Source organism: Eleginops maclovinus, chromosome 23 (genome assembly GCF_036324505.1).
Source record: "Eleginops maclovinus isolate JMC-PN-2008 ecotype Puerto Natales chromosome 23, JC_Emac_rtc_rv5, whole genome shotgun sequence".
Lineage (NCBI taxonomy): Eukaryota > Metazoa > Chordata > Actinopteri > Perciformes > Eleginopidae > Eleginops > Eleginops maclovinus.
The window spans coordinates 11,831,803-11,852,311 of record NC_086371.1 but is presented as its reverse complement, the minus strand read 5'-3'; the positions used below and the strand labels follow the sequence as shown (position 1 = coordinate 11,852,311).

Sequence of the window (20,509 nt, the reverse complement as noted above, 5' to 3'; positions counted from 1 at the left end):
TCCCTGTGTAGCTCGTTAAGTAATTTGTCACCAAAGCCTCTAATGTGGCGTACAACAACTCTCTAATTACATCCAATGAAAAGTCTACACGGTTAGGAAGCATTTCATCACTACCTGTGGCTTTAGTTTCACTTGACAGATCATTTTCCATCATTTCACATCTTGATATTTGTTGTTTGAGATATAATTATTAATATTATTGTTATTAGCTACTTACTAAAAGGTGTATTACTTTGTCCCAAAGGGAAGTTTAAATCTGCTGATGCTTCATATCAGGAAAAACTGGGTAAGTGATCGGAGCCGAGAGCATTACAGACGTGGCCAAACTGCTTTCTCTCACATTTGAAATACACCAAGGCCAGGTAATGTCTCTCTCCAGAGAACTGTGAAAGACTAATGTGCGCTTTCATCACCAACAGGCAGTAGATTATTGTGATGTACTCCCCTCTGGTGCTCCCAAAAAAGACAGTAGCTACAAAAATACAACTCAGAGTGTTGTTTTAGCTGAGCCAAATAACTGTTCTTACTAAGCAACATGAATATGTTCAGAAAATACTTCACAGACACATTATTTTCAGGTATTCTGAGGAATCTCTTTACCACAAAGAGACAATTTTAGGTCATACATGTGGCTGCAGAAAGGCCCCAAGAGGACCTGTGAAAATAAATCAATAATAACTAAGAAGGATTGCTATTTGCTCAAATTGCTTCTTGTGTTTTCTGTGTGTTGTTTGTCTCGTGAGTTCCTACTCCAATATACAAAGACCTTAAATGCACCAAATTAGTAGAGAAAAAGCTCCAACAAGAAAAAGACTGAAACTCTGGAAATATTACATGCTTAATATCTCAGCGGTAAAGGTCAGGGGTCTCAGTCAGGGCTAGCAATACATAGATAAAAATACACAATAATGCAAAAAAATAACATCATATAATGTTGTTATGGTAGGCTACCCGGAAAAAAATAAAACATTGACTTTAATTGAATGTATTATGTCAACAGATTTCGATTAGTTGAAAGCAATAATACTAAGTTTAAATAAAACATTTTAGGTTCAACTTAATTTATTGAAATCATTTATTTAAAGTCATCGTTTCATCGTTTCTTTAAGGGCAAACTCAACTAAATAGAATGTATTCTGAAGTTGCAAAGTTGCATTTACCTTCATTAACCACTGATTTCTGATATAATAGTGCTCCACCCAGGCAGGTACTAAGATACCTAAATCAAACACACCCTCGACGGTGGTAACCACCAACAGGTGCGAGCTGAGTTTGTTTGGCTAACATGCTAAATGCTAAATTGCTCGTGTTTGGTCTCCCTGCGTGACTTTTACCTCAGGTTAGGTGGGAGGCCTTCCTGCTGCTTGTGACAGTAATCTTCAATGTGTCTGCAGAGCCTCATTCAGTTCAACATGTGTGATGGTTATATATTAACATGGAATAAACGAGCAAAGCCAACCTAACTTGGAGCAAATTAAAGAGGACTACGAGGCGCACCAGGCTCACAGAATGAAGAGCAGAGAGGTTTGAAGAATTCAACAAAAATGTATTTATTTATTTGCTGTAATGCGAGTCATTTCCCCCTGTTGTTTTGCTTTGGTGTTGTTTATATTGTGGTGTTGATTCTTTAAGATCCTATATATGCCCATGGCTCTTTTTATTTGTTGTCGATTAGTTTATGTGTGTTGTCCTCTTTGTGGGATCCTGATAAGGCTACTTATTAATAATTTATAGTCGATTGTAGGCTACACACAGGCTGCAGAGCTTTTTTCTTTTGAAATTTCGTGTTTGTTAGTACATCAGGACTCAGAGATGTGATGTTGTTCCACAAGTGTACACTTTGACTATTATTGCAATATAGTTTGTAGCCTAAAGGTGTTATATTTCTTTAAGCATAGCCTCTTACATTATCACATTGGAACATGAAATTACTGTTGTTGATTTTGCTGCAGACTCTCAGGCATTGTGTTGTGAAATTATAGCCTACTCATGGTTGCTCATTCAAAGCAGTTCATTTGACAGCTCCGTAAATAGTAAAGATATAGTCTACAGTACTGACACCCTCCCAAACTCAGTCAGCTTTATGTCAACAGCATTAAGTTTGATAGCATTGCTTTTCTAAACTTATGTACTTCACAATAAATTGTGCTAACAATTCTTGGCAGGGTAATACAAAGCCACCATGTCAGGAACCTATTTAATCACCACCTTTATGTTGATGCATAACTGATGTTGCATAAAGTTGGACTTAATGCAAGCCAAGGGTTAACCATTTTCGTATTTGTGCAACAAGCAAGGGTTTTCTATCCAACATTAGAATGGCTTATCATTACTATAGCCATCACACTAGTACATCAAGTCTAGCCAGGTTTGTCTTTAGCTGTGTGTGGCCATCTGTGTTTGTCAGCTAGGTGCCTTTCAGTGAAAGTCTGTCAGAGCTATAAATGCACAGCTGGATATAATGAACTCCAAATCTGCATCCAGTCCCTGGCCGCGTTTCACCAACCTGCTCCAGCTGCACCCACCTGCCCAGCATGGAGAGATATCCAAGAAAAGCCTCATTTTATTACCATATGCTTTGGGGGAAGTTATTTAAATCTCCCTGATTAAGAGGCTGATCTGCTTTCGAATAGGACAGTTTAACAGTGTGTGTTGGAGTGCAAGTGTTCACAATCCTGCATGTTTTCTCTGTCTATTTACGCCTGCTTGCATGTGGGTGGGTGGATACAGTCTTTTAATCAGGTTGTTTTCTTCCCTTGGCTACACTTTCGCCTATTTAACCTTTCACATGAAGAAAGTATTCAGAGAGAGGCTTCTTTTTATTTTCCCCTGAACACAAGCAGCATAAAAAACAAAAAAAGCAGCATCACACAATCTACACCATAGATCAAATATAAGAAATACAGAGAAGACAGATAAAAGTAAGATGATAAAAATGAGTTGCCTTTGGACCTGTTGAGGCAGACAGGCAGCCTTTACCTTTCCTAAGTGAGGATGAATTAGACCACCGTGGAGAGGAGAGCAAAGGCTTGGCTCCCTGCCTGCGGGTTGATGGAAGAGAGCTATGAACTCTGGGAAATGAGGATCTAAACAGGCAGTAGATCACCCGGCCCACCGGCTCCGTCTCTATCAGACACTGTCTCTCTCTCTCTCCCACTGAAACACCCAGACACACACTAACGCTCACACCGCTCACCGTCAATATCTAGATTAATCTCTGAGGGTGGAATCAATCAACTGGCCCTGGAGGCTTGAAGGTGCTGCTGAAAGAGAGAGATATGTCCAGGTGCTTTGGAGAGATCTCAGCTAGAAATCTCTACCTTTCCATCTTTTCTTATGGATATGACAGCGTGTAAGTTTCACAGAGATATTGTCACCGTTGCTGACACATTGATGAACAGTTTTGGGACAAACTGTAAGAATAGTGTTGGCAGGATGGGTGATAGTGGGGTCATTTTCTATTCCCTTGACCTTTAGCTAAACCCCTCACCATGAACAGTAATCCAATCATAGCTCCAGTGGTGTCTACTTGTAATATTTCCAAAACCAATTTCACATAGAAAACTGTAAGGAAGTGTAAGAATGTCGGGCTAATAGCTTATGTGTAAAAGAGTGCTTTAAAGATCAATAGTTGTATCATTAATTAAGGAGTTTTTCGGGTTACTTGTACGCTATAGTTTAAACAAAATCTGTGACAAAATTCATGGCTAAATAAGGAGCCTACGTTTGTCTAAAATAGTCTTTATTCTTGGACCAAAGTTTAAAAACTGTAAAAGCCTACAGATTTTGACAGTAAATCTAGCACTTTTATGATTGTAACCTGCATTACATTTTTATGGGCTCTATTGTTTTATACCAGATGTCTGAACATGATATAATAGAAGCATATAAGTTCAACATCATTCTGACAACTCCTTTCTGTAAATCTGTATCTAAGGCACTTATAGGTGACCCTGCGCTTACAGTAAAGTCAGTGTGCTGCATCGCTTTTGACCAAGCTGTCCTTAAGATTGAGTGCTTCTATTTGGATGAAACCATCCAGAAGAGGTTTTGCTTCAGCCAGAGGGGAAAGTGTCTCGGTGGAGCTCTTCATCATACCCTACGGCCACTTTCTCAGGTTAATGGATTAAGAAAATACTCTTTGTCTCTGAGAGGCCAGAGGTTGTGGTTCCAGGACATCTTACAATTGATGGTTGGAGATAAAGATTGGGGAGGCCAGTAGTTGTGCATGTTTCTGTTAATCATTGCAGATAGACATTGACAGAACATTGAATCACCTTTTGTAGAAATGGCTTATACACAGACAGCCAAATTAAACTGTCAGGGATGTACAGACGGTTGTGGACAATCTGGTTTTGATACATAAATTCCTCTGTGATGCGGGTTGTCAGTGCGGACTGACATCAGAGTTTTAGTGCAGGGATGGTGGCTGTTTTTTCACAGCAGCATAACAAAGACAAGGAGAAGGAGGCCCCCTGTTTTGGATCTGTGAAGCCAACAAGTTCATAAACACACCATTAGTGACTCGACTATGATTGATTTATACTGGACTCTCAAAATAATTTATACTCTCTGGGGAGCGATCGTAATCAAAAGTAAACACAGCTTGATAATTTTGTCAACTGAACCATGCTGACACTTTGATCCATCTGATCCGTACTCCGAAACAGCCATCTCCATCTAAATGATCCCCTGTATTATCATCAATATTAAGCTGTCTCATCTCTTGTCTGTCCACATCTTTGATATTTATCAGGCTTTATGTCATGCAGATAGAAGCCCATTAGCTGCAGACGGTTTCAGGTTCACATGTTGACATAATTGGATGCAGCTCATGATATAAATAACCGTCCTTGACCCATGTGTGTGCCTTTTCTCTGTTAGAGATGTTCACTAATGGGGATGTGCTGCGAGGGCAGTGGAATAATGATAAAGCACCAGAGGCTTACTGTGACGCCACCAGAATAAAATATTTCTCCTCATGGTTTTATCACATGTTGTTCACCTTTGTATCCTTATACCTACATCTAGAATCCAGATTTGGAAAGCTTTGATAACACCTCACTATGCAACTAATCTTATAACACATGGGAAATAAAATAACACTTTTAAAGCTCCTTTTAAATTAATACTTTATTTGCTAATAGTGACAAACCATCAGAAATTCATCATCCAGCTCTGCAGTTCCCCTCTTTCAATGTATTGATTTCCCAACTTTTCTTGAAGTTCACTCTCACTGCTGGTTGATTTCAAGGAAAGAACTCTGATAAACCTACAGGTATTAACTGTCTTCTTGAGGTGTTGATTGAGTGCTGCAAATTTAGAAAAATGTATAGAGTAGATTCAAATGGTGTTTTCTGTATATTTTGTACAGTACTGTAGGGTCTGCCCTACTGGTCGAACTAAGTGCTTTGTGTGCTTTCTCTCACATTTAATGACAGAAAGGGATTTGTGCAGCACTGCAGCAGAAAAAAATCTAGGGATGTTTTGCCAGGATTTTAATAATAAAATTCAAAATTAGGCCATCTATTTTTACATGTGTTTCTAGAGGATAAGCATTTCAGCTGCTTCTTTCCACAAAGTTTGTGTTTGTTTCGGTTGCATATGCACTGAACAGCTTCAACATTACATTGAAATTCATGTAACCATTGTCTTCGAGTGCTGGCGACATTAAAGTAGAATATAAATCAGTGATCACTCAAAACCGTCATTTTTCTTTTGCATTAATAGTCTCTTCCTCTCTTTCTCTTCCAAGACCCTCACAGTAGGATCCCTCAATAGTGGATGATGTTGTTATCCTCAGGCCCCACACCGCTTCACATTAATACCCCCCCACCACCACCCTTACCTTGGATGTCCTATAAATTGCAAAACCCCTAATTTTGATTAAAATGAACCTGCTCCTGAAGATTATTCTGACTATTGACTGAGTTAAATAGGTCTGAATAGTGATTTCTCACAGCAGCGTGCTGCAGCTGTTGGACAGCTACTGTCACCTCTCCAGCTTTACAGTACCGCTCTGATGAAATAATATCACAGTGTAATGTAAACTGTGTGTGGAGAAAAGGCCATCAGGTCACATGTGGTTCAGCTGGCTTTCAACCAGTTTTAAATCTTCTGTCCACTCCACTTGCAAGCACATCCACAGGGTGGAGAGCTAGCCTCTTTCATCAGCAAGCTGACATTTCACCACAGCCAACATTAAAATGTCATGTATCTAATAACACTCTGGGTCTGGCAAAACTGTGTACACTGTGAGATTGCTATGAGATATTAAAGGTACAAAGGAAGGAGGAGGTGACATGGTGTTTTTTTATACTAATGAGTAACAGTCAGGGCTTTGATCAAACCACTGTGATGTGTGGATGATATTTTCGGGGTCTAATGTTCAGATTGACTGAATATGTTCGACATCAGAGTGTGAGGGAATACAAAAAATGCCTCAAACCAGGGACAGGTTGACCATTTGAAGGAGTAAAAAATGAATACATTTGCAGAAGAACAAATGTTTTCTTTCTTTCTTCAGTAAATCCTTGACCATGTGTAATCTTCATCTGTCCACTTCTACATACAAAAAACCCTTTGGTTCACAGCAAATCCCTAGTCAAAACCAGGCAGCAACCTCTAATTTTGCCTATACTGAAGAGCCTAACATTATTATTTATTTCCTTAAACGGCCACTTGACTCCAAAAGAAAATCTATCCCCAAAGACTCCCCTGTTAAATGCCCAACCTTACAGCCTGGTAAAAAGAAACTGCTTTGGTCTCTAATGCTCATTCTGTATTCATGAAAACTATGTGGTGACACATTTTATATGATTTACCAGTTTTACTCATATTAAGGCTAAACATTTTGCATGATTAAGGGGGGGTTGTGTCGCTTGTCGCTAACCCCTAGCTGTCTGCTCTGCAGTATCTCTTGCAAACTTACCTCCATGGATGATCCGCCTCTTTCCTGCTTTTGGATTTACCTGGGAGTTTGGCGGAGGCAGCACTGCTAATATGGCTATAGCTGTAGCCCACTTTGAGCTGTAGATGCACTCTTTAGAACCTATGGGTGATGTCATAGTGAGTGACTATGGTCATGTTATACATAGTCTTTGGTCAAAACGCTTTAAAATGTGCTCTTTACCGTTCAGATAGTGCTGCCTGATTTCCACTTCCTTTCTTGTCTGGGATCACCCCAAGGTCGAGCAGTTTGTTCTCCCCGCTCCAGGCTGGTAATCCCAGCTGCCTCCCATCTCTTTACTGCACTGTTTGCTTGTCTTGTCAGAACTTCTCCTCTTTTTGCTCAGCACTCTGGAGCTCTTATATTCTCCTTTGTTCCACCCAAACTGCAGATGGGGGATTGAAAACTCTGTAGCCGGTTTGCTCTGATTGTCCACACCAGCTGGTAGAGGAGGTGCTAGACAGTGCATCTCTCCAAAAAAAGCAATGTTTGAGAACCCTTTAGGTTTCAAGGTTTCAAGGTTTTATTGGTCATATGCACAACATATACAGTGTATATGTTGGCAATGAAAATCTTATATCCCATGCTCCTCCAACAACTCAACATACATGGTGCAATAAGATAAATAAAATAGTGCAAAAAGAGAGAAGAATATTTACAATAACAACAATTAAGATTTAAGGATGTAAAATATATACATATGTGGAATACATTGAAAGTATTTAAATACACTGTACAGTAATTTAAATACTTTACACTGTTGAATGAGGAGGTATGGACAGATGCATATATTATGTATAACAGATGTATATGGCAGATGTGTATAATATATAGATATGTGTACTATAAACAGATATGTATGGCAGATGTGTATAATATATATATATATATATATATATATATATATATATATGTAATACACATCTGTTTATAGTACAGGATATATATATATATATATATATATATATATATATATCCTGTACTATAAACAGATGTGAGTAGACATTCACAGAGCTCAGGAGTTCAGCAGTCTTATAGCCTGTGGTATAAAACTGTCCCTGAGTCTGGTGGTTTTGGTCCGGATGCTGCGGTACCGTCTGCCAGACGGCAGCAGACAGAACAGATTGTTGCTGGGGTGATGGGGGTCCTTTAATACCCTACCGGCTTTCTTCCTACACCGCTGGGTGTAGAGGTCCTCCATGGATGGCAGCTCCGTCCTGGTGATGTGCTGAGCAGTTTTCACCACCCTCTGTAGAGTCTTACGGTTGAGGGCGGTGCAACTGCCATACCAGGCCGTGATGCAGCCAGTTGGGATACTCTCGATGGTGCACCTATAGAAGTTGCAGAGTATCCTGGAGTCCATGTTGAACTTCCGCAGCCTGCGGAGGAAGAAGAGCTGCTGTCGAGCTGTCTTGGATATGACCCTGGTGTGATGTGTCCATGTCAGGTCCTCACTGATGTTTACCCCGAGGAACCTGAAGCTGCTGACTCTCTCCACAGGAGTCCCGTCGATGGTGATGGGTGTGTGTGCCTCTCTCTGCCTCTTCCTGTAGTCCACAATCAGCTCCTTTGTTTTGCTGACGTTGAGATGGAGGTTGTTGTCCTGGCACAAAGATGTCAGGGCTCTGACCTCCACTCTGTACGCCGTCTCTTCGCCGTCTGTGATCAGGCCGATGACGGTCGTATCATCAGCAAACTTGATGATGGTGTTGGAGCTGTGTGTGGCCACGCAGTCGTGCGTGAACAGGGAGTAGAGTAGAGGGCTGAGCACACAATCCTGAGGGGCTCCGGTGTTGAGGGTCAAGGTGGAGGATGTGATGTTCTCCATCCACACTGCCTGGGATCTGCCCGTCAGGAAGCACAGGATCCAGTCACAGAGGGCGCTGTTGAGCCCAAGGTCCCTGAGCTTAATGATGAGCTTGGCGGGCACAATGGTGTTGAATGCTGAACTGTAGTCAATGAACAGCATTCTCACATAAGTGTTCCTCCGGTCCAGGTGGGAGAGGGCAGTGTGGAGGGTGAGGGAGATGGCATCATCCGTGGACCAAACTGCAGGGGGTCCACGGAGTCAGGGAGGGAGGAGGTGATAAAAGTTTTGACTAACCGCTCAAAGCACTTCATGATGATGGAGGTGAGTGCAACTGGGTGGTAGTCATTGAGGCAGATGGGTTTTGTCTTTTTGGGGACAGGGATGGACTCTTTAAAACATGTGGGGACTACAGACTGGAGCAGTGACCTATTGAAAATGTCTGTGAACACATCTGCCAGCTGAACTGCACGGCCCGGGATGCCATCAGGTCCAGGAGCCCTGTGTGTGTTGATCCTTTTCAGAGATCTACACACATCTGCACTGGTTAAAACCAGTGAGCAGGGATCCTGGGCCTTCTGTGCCTCCACAGCCGGGGGCCTCTCAAAGCGTGCATAAAATGTGTTCAGTTCATCTGGGAGAGATACAGACACTTCCTCAGCACCACTCGTTGTCCTATTGTAGTCTGTTATTGTTTTCAGGCCAGACCACATGCTTCTGGCGTTGGAGCTCTTGTGGTTAGACTCCACCTTTCCCTGTATTGTCTTTTCGCACTGCTAATAGCTCTCCGGAGTGCATACCTGGAATTCCTGTACTCATCCAAATCACCGCCGCTGTGCGCAGTGGCCCGTGCATTAAGTTCAGCTCGGACCTCGCCGTTTATCCAGGGCTTCTCATTTGGGAATGTTCGTACAGTAATCCGCGACACAACGTCATCGATGCATTTGCAGAACAAAGGCTGACTTCATTTAAAAACTGGACACAAGCACTCATTTACATCTATGCACACTGTAGATGCAAATGTAGAAATCCTTATGATTTTAAGTCAATTCAGTGACCACCTTTTTATTGGTGGTAACTACTTTAATACTGTTTAATACAAAAAGTACTTGGGCCAGCAAAACCAACTATTTTCTTAAAGTCAAAAAGTCAATAACTGACCTCTTTTCATCATTCTGTGAGAAACCGTGATCTAGTGTTTATGCCCCATAAGGCATCAGTCTGCCAACATTGAAAGCGAGTGTAGTTGGTTTTCTTGCTGAGGAGTTGGTGTAGAGTCTGTCGCCTTCAGCTCTTCATCTAACACCTAACTCTGGCTTCTCCTGACTCTTACAGTATTGCCTGGCTCTTCTGCTGTCAAAAACTGACTGTTGTTTTGTGGGCCATTGATTCAAACACATTCCTGTTACATCATTTGACCTTTTCAAACAACTACACTTGTGGTTTATTTTACTTGATGCTGGATAGACGCTGACATTGATTGATAATCCTGTGGGATTGTTGTAGGATGAGATGACTGTCTGTGTGACGCTGTTATGGGCAGTTGGCAAACTGGGGCTAGATCAGACCTGTACAAGTGAGGATCAGAAACGTAAACATCATCCCTTTTTTATGTTTAGGAGAATCATATTTTGTCATGTTTAGACCTACCAAACTCCTTCATCAGACATTTTTATCTTGTTTGTGTTTTGTGTCAAAGGGCCCATTAGCAAGAGAACCATGGCTGTCAGTCAATTGAGTTGAGTTAATTTGTCTGAATTTCGTGATGCTGCAAGAAAAGTATATTTGAGCTATACAGTAGATCATTGATTCCAGTCCCTTTTTTTACTTTAGCATGGTAAAAATTGACTGCGAATGACTGTGAAAGATGAGTGAGAGACTAAGCTTATCAGTACGCCCCTGTGTTCATTTTCTGTCAGTGCATTCTTGTGTGCACGAATATTAAGTTGTGTGCAACTTTTACATATGCTCTTCTTAAGGACAAATGACAGTAATTGACTACATTTCCACTCTAAAGCAGCCTACAATTTTCTGATTTACACAATGCATAATGCAAACTGTATATTTTTTCCCCCCATAGCTGAGCAGACGATAGTTTTCCATGCAGTTTTCAAGATAGCGTGAGCATCAATCAAATCCCAAACGATGCAGAGGCTATTTCTAGAGAGGCCAGGTTAAAGGCAAGTCCTCAAAGAGACAGATTTCATGTAGGGATACGGGAAGATCAAGCATACATAAAAGATAAAGAGGATGAAATATTTACTTGTGACTTCATATGATAAAATGAAGCTTCCTGTACTCTTCTGGTAGGTTTTTTTTTCATCCCCATTATTAGTTAATTAAGCAGCAAACCGTTTAACCTTAGAAACTAAAATACATTTGAATTTCCCCAAAAGAATAAAGAGAAGTGATGCTTTTAGCACAATATTTAAGGTTAAAATAAGAAAAATAGCTTTAAATACATTCTTATTGGAGACTTTATTTCACATAAATGTAATTCCTGAGCAGTCAAGGAACATTAGCTTTATTATTGCATTAATGAGGGCAACATGTGCTGTAAGTGCCGCAGAGAAAACAGCTTGGGGTGAGGTCAGCTTAGATTCACTTACTCCCAAGGCCATACTGAGAGGTCATGTTTGTTTAGTGCTGTTAGTGTGTGTACTCATGCGGTCGTGACTTGTGTGTGCATGTACCTGTTTATGTAATACTCCAATAATCTAATATGATGTTAGCCCATGTATACGCCTGAGGATGAAGCCCTTTTTTACGTTTCTGTAGATCAGATGCAGTATACTTCCTCCTTCCTCCTCCTCCTCCTCCTCATTCTGCTTGCATCACATTGAAAATGCAGCTGTTAGAATTCAAGCCTGTAAAAGGATTCACATCCTGATGCCTCAAAGTCACGGCCCAGTCATACATGTCTAGCTCATGCCTGACACCCACCTGCTACTTGGGTTTAGCTCCATGTTGCCTGTGGCAACTCTGTCTAAGGTGGAATTACTTTTACCTCTACCAAGAGGACAGCTCTCCACTGTATTCTGTCTAAATCCAAATAATAATCCCCGTTTTTCTACCTTCTTTTCCTCAGTATATCACATATGATGACATTTCCCTACCTCTCAAAAGTATGTTGTTTCTTTTATGCCTGACGCTCTTTCTTCTAAGTACATATTTCTATGCATAATCCTGCCTGAGGTGGAAAGGTCAGGTGCTGATGTTGTAAAAACAACTGGAACTGTAATTTGGCTCTCTGATTTGGCCCACTCACCATCACTGCCAACATGTGCAGCAGTGGGTGTGACACAGAGCTCAAGAACACAATTAAGGTTCCTATAACTCCATTTATTTAAAACTTGTTTTCTTTCCTTCAGATCAGTTTAGATTGCGTGTACTCTAGATATCCCCGACTCCACACACTTCAGGGAGTTCAAGTGTATTCTGCTGCCGGAAACTGGAAACTGTTTAGGGCAGTAAAAGCAACAGTAAACGTTTTGCAGGGAAATTATAAAGACAATTTAACTGGAAAGATAAAGAGAAGTTATTACCAAAAAATACCCCAAATAATGATCAGTGTATCATTATAGATATTTGACCTGCTTATTTGTGTACCAAATTTTCAAATGTGATATAAACTGCTTTATGAAAACCATGTCCTGAACTCACCTACACGCTGAAATGATGCGACTGATAAATGAGTCTTGCAAACACAGATACCACGCAACATTAGCCTAGAGCACAACTGTTTACTTTTCTCAAAAAGCCTCAAATAATGATTTATTAAATAGCATCTGCAAGCATGACTGAGGATCTAGGATGAAACTGATTCATTGTATTTAGAGGAAATTATTTTCCTCCATTTCAATGAAGTTGGGCAGTCCATGTAATTTATGAGACAATTTCTAACATATTCCCTCGATAAACCGTGTTTGTGTGTACGTGATATGTTGTGTGTCCGGGCATTAGTTCTAGTTGCTTCTGACCATATCTCAGCGAGGAAAAGCTTATTTATAACTAATCCTGTCAACTGAGGAATTTCCCACAGGCCAGAAGATGCTCTCAGCATCACCAATGAGCTCATACTGATGTTACATGCAGTTCAGGATAAATGATGGCACTGTATGAAAAGGGTGTCACAGGGAGGGTGATGGTTACACATTTAAGTGGCAATCTAAAATATATTAGCAAAGCGCAAGGAAATACTGGGTAAAAGAGAGAAACGCAAAATGTTTCCAAGGCTTAAAGACAGGGAGAGGCAGCAAAATAGGAAAAAATGACACATAAAATCCTCACAGCTCAGCCAAAGCAAATTGTAGAGTTTAAATATGTCTCTGTGTTTACGACTCCTGTGTCAATGTTCTGTTCGACTTCATAAAGCAATGATTGCAAGATTACAATGACCAGAATAATTAGTTTTGTTGTTGTTGCAGCAATAATTACGCGTGAACTCAATTTCCTCCGGAATGCATTTCAGTTTAGGCTTTTCAAAGGTTATTGGCTAACTGCTTTCTTTGTTAACCTGTGAGTGCGTCAGGTTTAGACATGACAAAGAAAAGATTTCCTGTGGAGATTGAAATGTCGGAGATCACTCTCTATAGTGTGCTCTGTTTATTCAACATTTCTATATTGTGCAAAATGTTCTCTTTATTATCTGCGGCTGCCTTCAACCATGAGCCTCCGCATTAACTTAATTGAGTTTACTCATTGAAAAGCATTGAAAAATGTGCTCAGACGTCTTTAAAGGTCATGTTGTTTGCTTCATTTGCTTTTTGCATAATGTTGCTTTCAATTTTACTCAAATCCCTCATACAAACACCTCTACAGAGACAGACAGCCCATAAAGACATATAAACACGGCCCATTCCAAAGAATATGCTTTTTTAATTAAAGAAGCCAAGTAAATGGAAGACCTTGATCAATATAGAATCAGATCAGATACTTTATTGATCTCAAATTGGGAAAACATTTTCATTGCGGCAGCATGTAAAACGAGTGTTGCACATAATTAGAAATACAAAAAGAGTAGAAAATAAACAATTATACAATATAAACATCTCAGAATAGAAGATAAAACAGAACTAAAAGAGTGAAAATATAACAGTTGACCATGAAAGAAAAATATGTAAATAATCTGACTGATAAAACACTATTGAAGGGCTAAATTAAAGCTGACACAATATAAAATTGGGATATTATTTACATTTAGTGTGCAAGACTGGCATATTAAATGAGATATAAATGTACAGTATGAAATTAGAAGTCCAGTTAACAAAACAGAAACTATGGAGCAGGGAGTGGAACATGAATCAGTCCTTCTGTTTGAAGCTTAGGCCTATAGGTAAATTATTTCTCTTCTTTACTATAACTTTTTCAATCAGTAATCTGCTTTATTTCTAAAATCACAAAAAAAACGTTATGATCCACACTCATACATTCTCGACTCATAATTTTTAATGCCAGGAAGGCTTAGAGAGAAAAGATTAATGTCATAACAGACATCCTTCTCCTGTATAATCATAGACTTTATAACATGTAGGACTGTGTTTGTGTTGCTTCATCAATAAACATGTTAGAGGAAATGTTGTGTGATGTTGTGCTGTGCTTATTATGGAGCTGTCCAATTACGATTTATTAAAATAGGTCAAGCTGACTCACACAGACCCTGCAGAAATGCTGATACGCTGTTGGAGTTGGGCTTTAGATGGAAAGGACAGTATGTTGATCACCTGGGTAGCAGCCACAAGGTCTTTTTGAAACAACCTTTTAGTAGGCCAATGGGAACTAAACTCACTTTGTATTGTTTATTTCTTTGATTTGTTTCTTTGTGTTTTGTCAAATGCCCTTGAAAGGCTACATAAGTTGCAACCAAACACACAAACTGTCCATTGTGCATGGGTTTAGGAATCAACACAAAAAGGTATTATACTCACAACTTGGGATTTCACAAGAATCAGTGCTTCTGTAACAACCCGGAGCTAAACGGGGCAAAACAAGACGACACGACCCAGGTACCACTGGGCTCGGGACTAACGCTGTCCTGTTGGCCTGGAGAAAATAGAAAATGTGTTTGGGAAGAATCTCTACTTAGTACAATTTGAAAATTGAGTAGAATTAAATAATAAAGCTAACATGATGTGTTTCAAATATACTTTTGAAAAAAAAAAAGTGCATATAGTTTTAAAAGCGATGTTTTCACAGCAACATCATTTAGATTTTAGAGAGACTTCAGACCAATCAAACAGTTATGAAGTGTATGTTAAAGTATGGGATTTAATTTGTATTAGTTTTTTCATTAGTATCGATATCATCTTCTACATTTCTGGTATTGTGACATCCCTACTCCCATGGCACCAGCACATACTCAACCTCGCATGCTGTTTCGACACTGACACAGAGTCGTCTTCAGCTGTTATCCTAAACTTTCTAAGATGCTTTAAGATCACCCAGCGTGCCAGCTCAAATCCTGCTTAAGCTGACTTATTGACCTTAGTGCCAACAGGAGTTTGATTCTGGTGAAGGCTTTACCTCTGATTTGTTTTGACATGATTTTGTTCCCCTTCTTTCTCTCTGCCTCATTTGCCATCTGTTCCTTCTGCCTGTCTCTCTCTCGCTCTGATACATCCTTTTCCGACTTACTAAAAACAACTATTTCCACCAACCTTAGGGGGTTTTCTTCAATGGGATTAGATGCTTAAACTGTCAGAAGGAAAAGGATGCTGGATGTAAGGGATGTTGGAGGTGAGGGGGCGGAAACTACCTCCAGGGTAATGATCCCTGAGTCTGCAGGTGTCTGTTTAAGCAGGAGGAAAAGCTCTGCCTCATGCTGTTAGAGAGGTGAAGCAGGAGAGGCAGCTGCCCTCCAGGACCTGGAAATCAGCAACAGCTTTTAAATGTCAGACCTGCTTGGCCTGGCTTTGCTTTTTAATCCAAAATGAATCATAAAAAGGTTATGTAGAAATACCACAGAGTCAAGAACTGCTGTACCAGTGTGTTGGCCAACATTAGATTACCCTGCCTGAGCAGCAGAACCGTAATTCCTCTTTCGTTTTAATAGTTAGACGCATTGAAATTCAATTTGACCCAAACTGCCTCTTTAGTTCGAGCTTAATGAGGCGTCACAGCCCAGTGGCTTCAACTTTGAAACGGTCTTTGGTTTGTGCTACCGAGATGTTTGTGGTTTCTGTTCAATCCGTAATTGAATTTTGGTCCGATGATCCCTTTGTGTTACAACACTCATACCCACCACATCAGTGTCTATTGCCATTTAAATTATTGTAGCTGCTATTAAATTGTCTAAGTGTGTGTCAGAGAGCAAAAGAGAGTCACTTTTTCATTTTTTTTATCCACTATTTTTTATGTTTTGAATGATTGTACATTTCTGGATCAATGAGAAGTCGACACCACGGAGTGAGCCTGCAGCACCTCCTGTTTGTTGGGTCAGAAGTTGCTCAGCAGCTATACATTGTCATAAAACACAAATATTCATGAGCCTAATGGGAGGAAATGTGATTTGAAAGTTGCAGCTTAATAAATCACCAACAATTTCATACACTTACTCTAAAAATAGATTTTCACATAATAGCAGAGAAGCCTGTGGTCCAAAGCTGCTGTAAAGTTTGGAAATCAATCAAATCTTTCACTCCTACATTTTTGAGTACTAAACCGTTTGTGCTTGTACTTGATAAAATGTATGTAGTTCTTTTATGTTTGTAATTTTAATTAGAAAATAGGAGGGAAATGCATAGTTTATTCTAGATTCATTGTTTCAAAGGCTTTTAACTAAAAGGGCCATAACCAGTCGTATTACTATTATTATTGATGGCTAAATGTTACATTGTATTCATGGCAACTATTCATCTTCATGCAAGTTTTTTAGTTATCCGAATTTCCCAAAGTTTTTCTTTTTACAAACATTTCTAAATCAGGGATGCATGATGTGGATTTTTTGTAGTCGATAAACAAAGCCTGCATGCTAGTTCAGGCAGTCAACTTGAGCACCAATGATACATTTACACGTGACGGGCCTCGTCCATCTTACAACCAACCAAACACATTCTCCTGAACTTGCGGCTCTATTTAAGCTGTCAGATCTGCCTGAATCTGCCTCGCTGCTGCTGCTGCTGCTGCTGCTGCTGCTGCTGCTGCTGCTGCTGCTGCTGCTGCTGCTGCTGCTGCTGCTGCAGGTGAGTTGTCTGACTGAACTGCTTCTAAGGGCCAAATAATAGTTTTGTGTATTTGAAAAAAAATAGTTCATTAGCTGAAGTTAATGTACACACAAGGGTTAAAAATGCTAAGATGTACTGTAAATCTATTGGCATCATTATTGTTAAAACACTTCTCGGTTTCTTTGATATAGTACATAAAAATGTTTTTATCACAAATTGCATTTTTTCTTTGAAACTAGGAAAATCATCCACCTCGGCAGATGTAGTATTGAAGAAGTATTATTTTCTCCTTAGTAATTGTCACCTCTCATCTTTTCCACCATCGCTCTCTCCTCATAAGAGACTGCTATTGACTCTGATTGTTCTCAAGGGCATCTGAAATCAATAAAAGTTAGAACAGCGTCTCTTATTACGTTTCCACAACTTGACAGCAGCTCACCAGGCCTGATAAGACACACACGCACGTGCACACACACACACACTCACACACACACACACATACACACACACAAGCACTAATAAGCACCTCAAGGTCTCCTTCATGTTTGAGCGACCACAGAAATTATGTGCTGATGACACCTAAACAGATTGTGTAATTACTTTTGCCCTGGTGGCCCTGGCCTGCAACAGAGAATTCCGAGTCTTAAAGCACATTATTATTCAGAATTTTTATGGTTGGTGCGTGTTTGGATGCAGCTGACATTTATGATCCTGCGGTGCAACGTAAACGCAAAATTCAACTTCCAAGACAACAAAAGACCAGTCCAGAGGGAAGTGGAGGCCTGACAGGGTCAAAGATTGCAGGTGACATTGCAGCTGGGAGCGTAGCTTGTCCGCATACTGTGACTCCTCCTGGGCTCATTTGTTCTTTGAAAGTCAGCAGCCAAAGGTCATCTCTTTTTTCGGGTGGGGGGGGGAATCCATGTTTAACATCATGCCATGCAAAAAAATGCATTCCACTGAAAAAGTGGTACATTCAGGGAACCCTCAAGGGAAGGTTTTACTCTATAAAATAATTAATGTGGACATGCTTACATAAACGTGTTGCTAATTTGCTCAATTATTGTTCCTTCAGGCCCATGCTGCCTTGAGGCACCTCGGGACAAAAATACTGCATTGTGTCCTCTCCTGCTAAAGACAAAAAGGAAAGGAAAGGTCAAGAACTGAAAAGGTAAAGAAATGCCTCTTGATGCTGTCCTCTGTATTAATGAGAAAATTTGGTTTTTTAAACAACAGGTCCGAGCCCTTTTTTATAACATCATATCAACTGTTACAGAGCAATGAATCCTCTGACAGACAGTTCATCATTTCACTGCTGCTGTACTCATAAGACAACAGGGTAATTGTAATTGTATAGCAAAATAAAAATGGTACTGTGGCCTCCTAAGGGTGAGCAGGTGGTATTATTGACACAATTCCCCCTGAGGAGAGAAATGAGAGACAGATGGCTACATCAGATTTATACCAAACAGTTTGTCACATGTTGGAAATGTGATTTATCAGAAACCCAAAACTGACAGAAAGCAGCCTTTTGACTACCGTTGCCAAGTCAAGGTACATACTGCCACCTTCTGGACACTCTGATGTTTAAAGGTCCCCTATTATTCAAAATGCACTTTTTGCTGTCTTTTATACATAAATATTTGTCCCCGGTGTGTAAGGAGACTCACAAAATGTCAGGAAATGCAACCCTCTCTCTTTTCCTCCTTACCCACATATATTAAAAACGGGGGTACAAACGAGCTGCTTCAGATTTGCTGCTGATATGACGTCATAACCGAAATGGGCTGGCTTTACATTGAACTCCTGGCAATGCCCCGCCCACGTGACAGGTCCCAACCTATCGTCCACAATATGTCGCAAGCTGAATCCCCTCGAGTAGGCAGCGCTGTGTCTGTGTATTCAGCAGGATGTCTGCAGGAGAGAGTTGTTGTCTCTGTTCTAATGGTAAACACTATGTGTTTCAGAAATAATGCTTGACGTGGTTTGGAACATAATATGGCATTTAATCACAGCAGCGTTTAGCTGAGTTTCTCCTGGTAGAAAACTTCCACAGAGGAGAGAGAGCTGCATGACGCTCCAAAGGGTCGTGGCCAGCTTCAGCTCAGCTCAAATTTAAAGCGACAGTCACAGAATCAGCACTTCAGGAACAGGGCTGAAATAGAGGGGTATGAGGCATGCCACAATGGGTGATCTGTTTGGTATTTTGAGCAAAACACTTCACAGACAAGTTTTGTTTATATATTGCCCTACAATATATTGTTAAAATATAGCATAATAGAAGACCTTTAATGTTGATGTAAACAATTCCAATATGATTTAATGGAGGTTTAATAAAATAGTCAATGCAAGCATTCAACGTTGTATTTTAGTAAAGTAAAGATTTATTACTGCAGCAAAAATATAATTTCGACAACTTGTGGGTAATATTTTAGTGTTATATCTGTTCCCGGCTTTATTGAATTTATACATTTTTGTATACTGTTGTGTTGGTGAACCAGAAAATATATCTAGATAATATATAGTGTTCATATTTTCACAATAATTCAATTTCTTTAATGCATTTAGACAGGAATTGGATACAGGATGTAAAAGAAGGTTTTTGTGACACAAATGGTTTGAAGCCAATCATGGTCCAGTATGCACTAAACTTATGAAATGTACCATATTTGCACAGTTTAATGCAAACTGCTTTTACACCTTGTATCCACCAGGTAGGCTGCATCTTAAATATGTAAATCCTAAAAAAGCTTGGTTGAGGGACAAGCATTACCCTCACATTCCTCTCCCCTGTTCCTCTTCACTTTCCCAGCATTGTTTCAGTCTCAGCCTCACACTGCCTCTGGTAGAAGTCCCTTGGTGAAGGATTAGTCAGGTGAGGATTTGCAACAAAGGTAGACTTCTTCCACTCATCAAATCATGTTCACAAAGCATGCCGGCCTCTGAGCAATGTTGCACAGTCCTGACGGTTTATTCAGCTGGGAAACACGTGTCTCCAGTCTCTGTATTTCCCTCCGGGCATTATACTCTGACGAGACCTCTCAGGTGACTCACAGCATTCATATTTCAGATAACAGCACAAACGCACAAAAAAATGCAACAAGGAAACATTAATGACAAGTGCCATATTTATGTCAATCTTGCAATACGAAAGTCACATGCATATTAAAAGTGTTATAAGAAGAGTTATTCCATGGCATCACATTCCACAGCCTTTGTTCTGTGGGAAATGTCTTCTGTGGGTTTAGTCCAAGCTCATCAAGGCTTCAGCGGTCTGAGGCATCCATTGAATGAGACTCCTCCAAAGCTACGGTTCATTTCAGTACAATATGCTATTTTCCATGCTGAGCTTCAGTGGAAAGATAGTGATGTATGTATCTAGATTTTTATACCTGTATATGAAACTGTATTGTCTAGACAGGGCAAGTTTATTAAATAGCACATTTGCATGAAAAGTGCATTTTAAGTGCTTCACATTAAGCATAAAAAGCATGAAGTTTAAGAAAGAAACACAGGAAGGCCATTCAAATGAAGTTCAAGCATTCAGGGTTTGAATCAAACGAAGAGAATAACAGATTAAATTAAACTCAA

General features: G+C 40.0%; 1 protein-coding gene across 2 annotated transcripts in view; it reads left to right on the top strand.

The window, feature by feature from the left end:
• The first annotated feature begins 1,297 nt into the window (after positions 1–1,297).
• Positions 1,298–20,509, top strand: part of pmt (phosphoethanolamine methyltransferase) — a 39,776-nt gene continuing 20,564 nt past the window's right edge. Inside the window, exon 1 of one of the 2 annotated variants that reach the window (XM_063876519.1) lies at positions 1,298–1,524. In XM_063876519.1, coding sequence (XP_063732589.1) covers positions 1,510–1,524 — 15 coding nt within the window. In that variant the 5' untranslated portion in view covers positions 1,298–1,509. Of the gene's footprint in view, positions 1,525–18,009; positions 18,090–20,509 lie in introns of those variants that run through there. The other variant, XM_063876522.1, reaches the window with a different exon arrangement.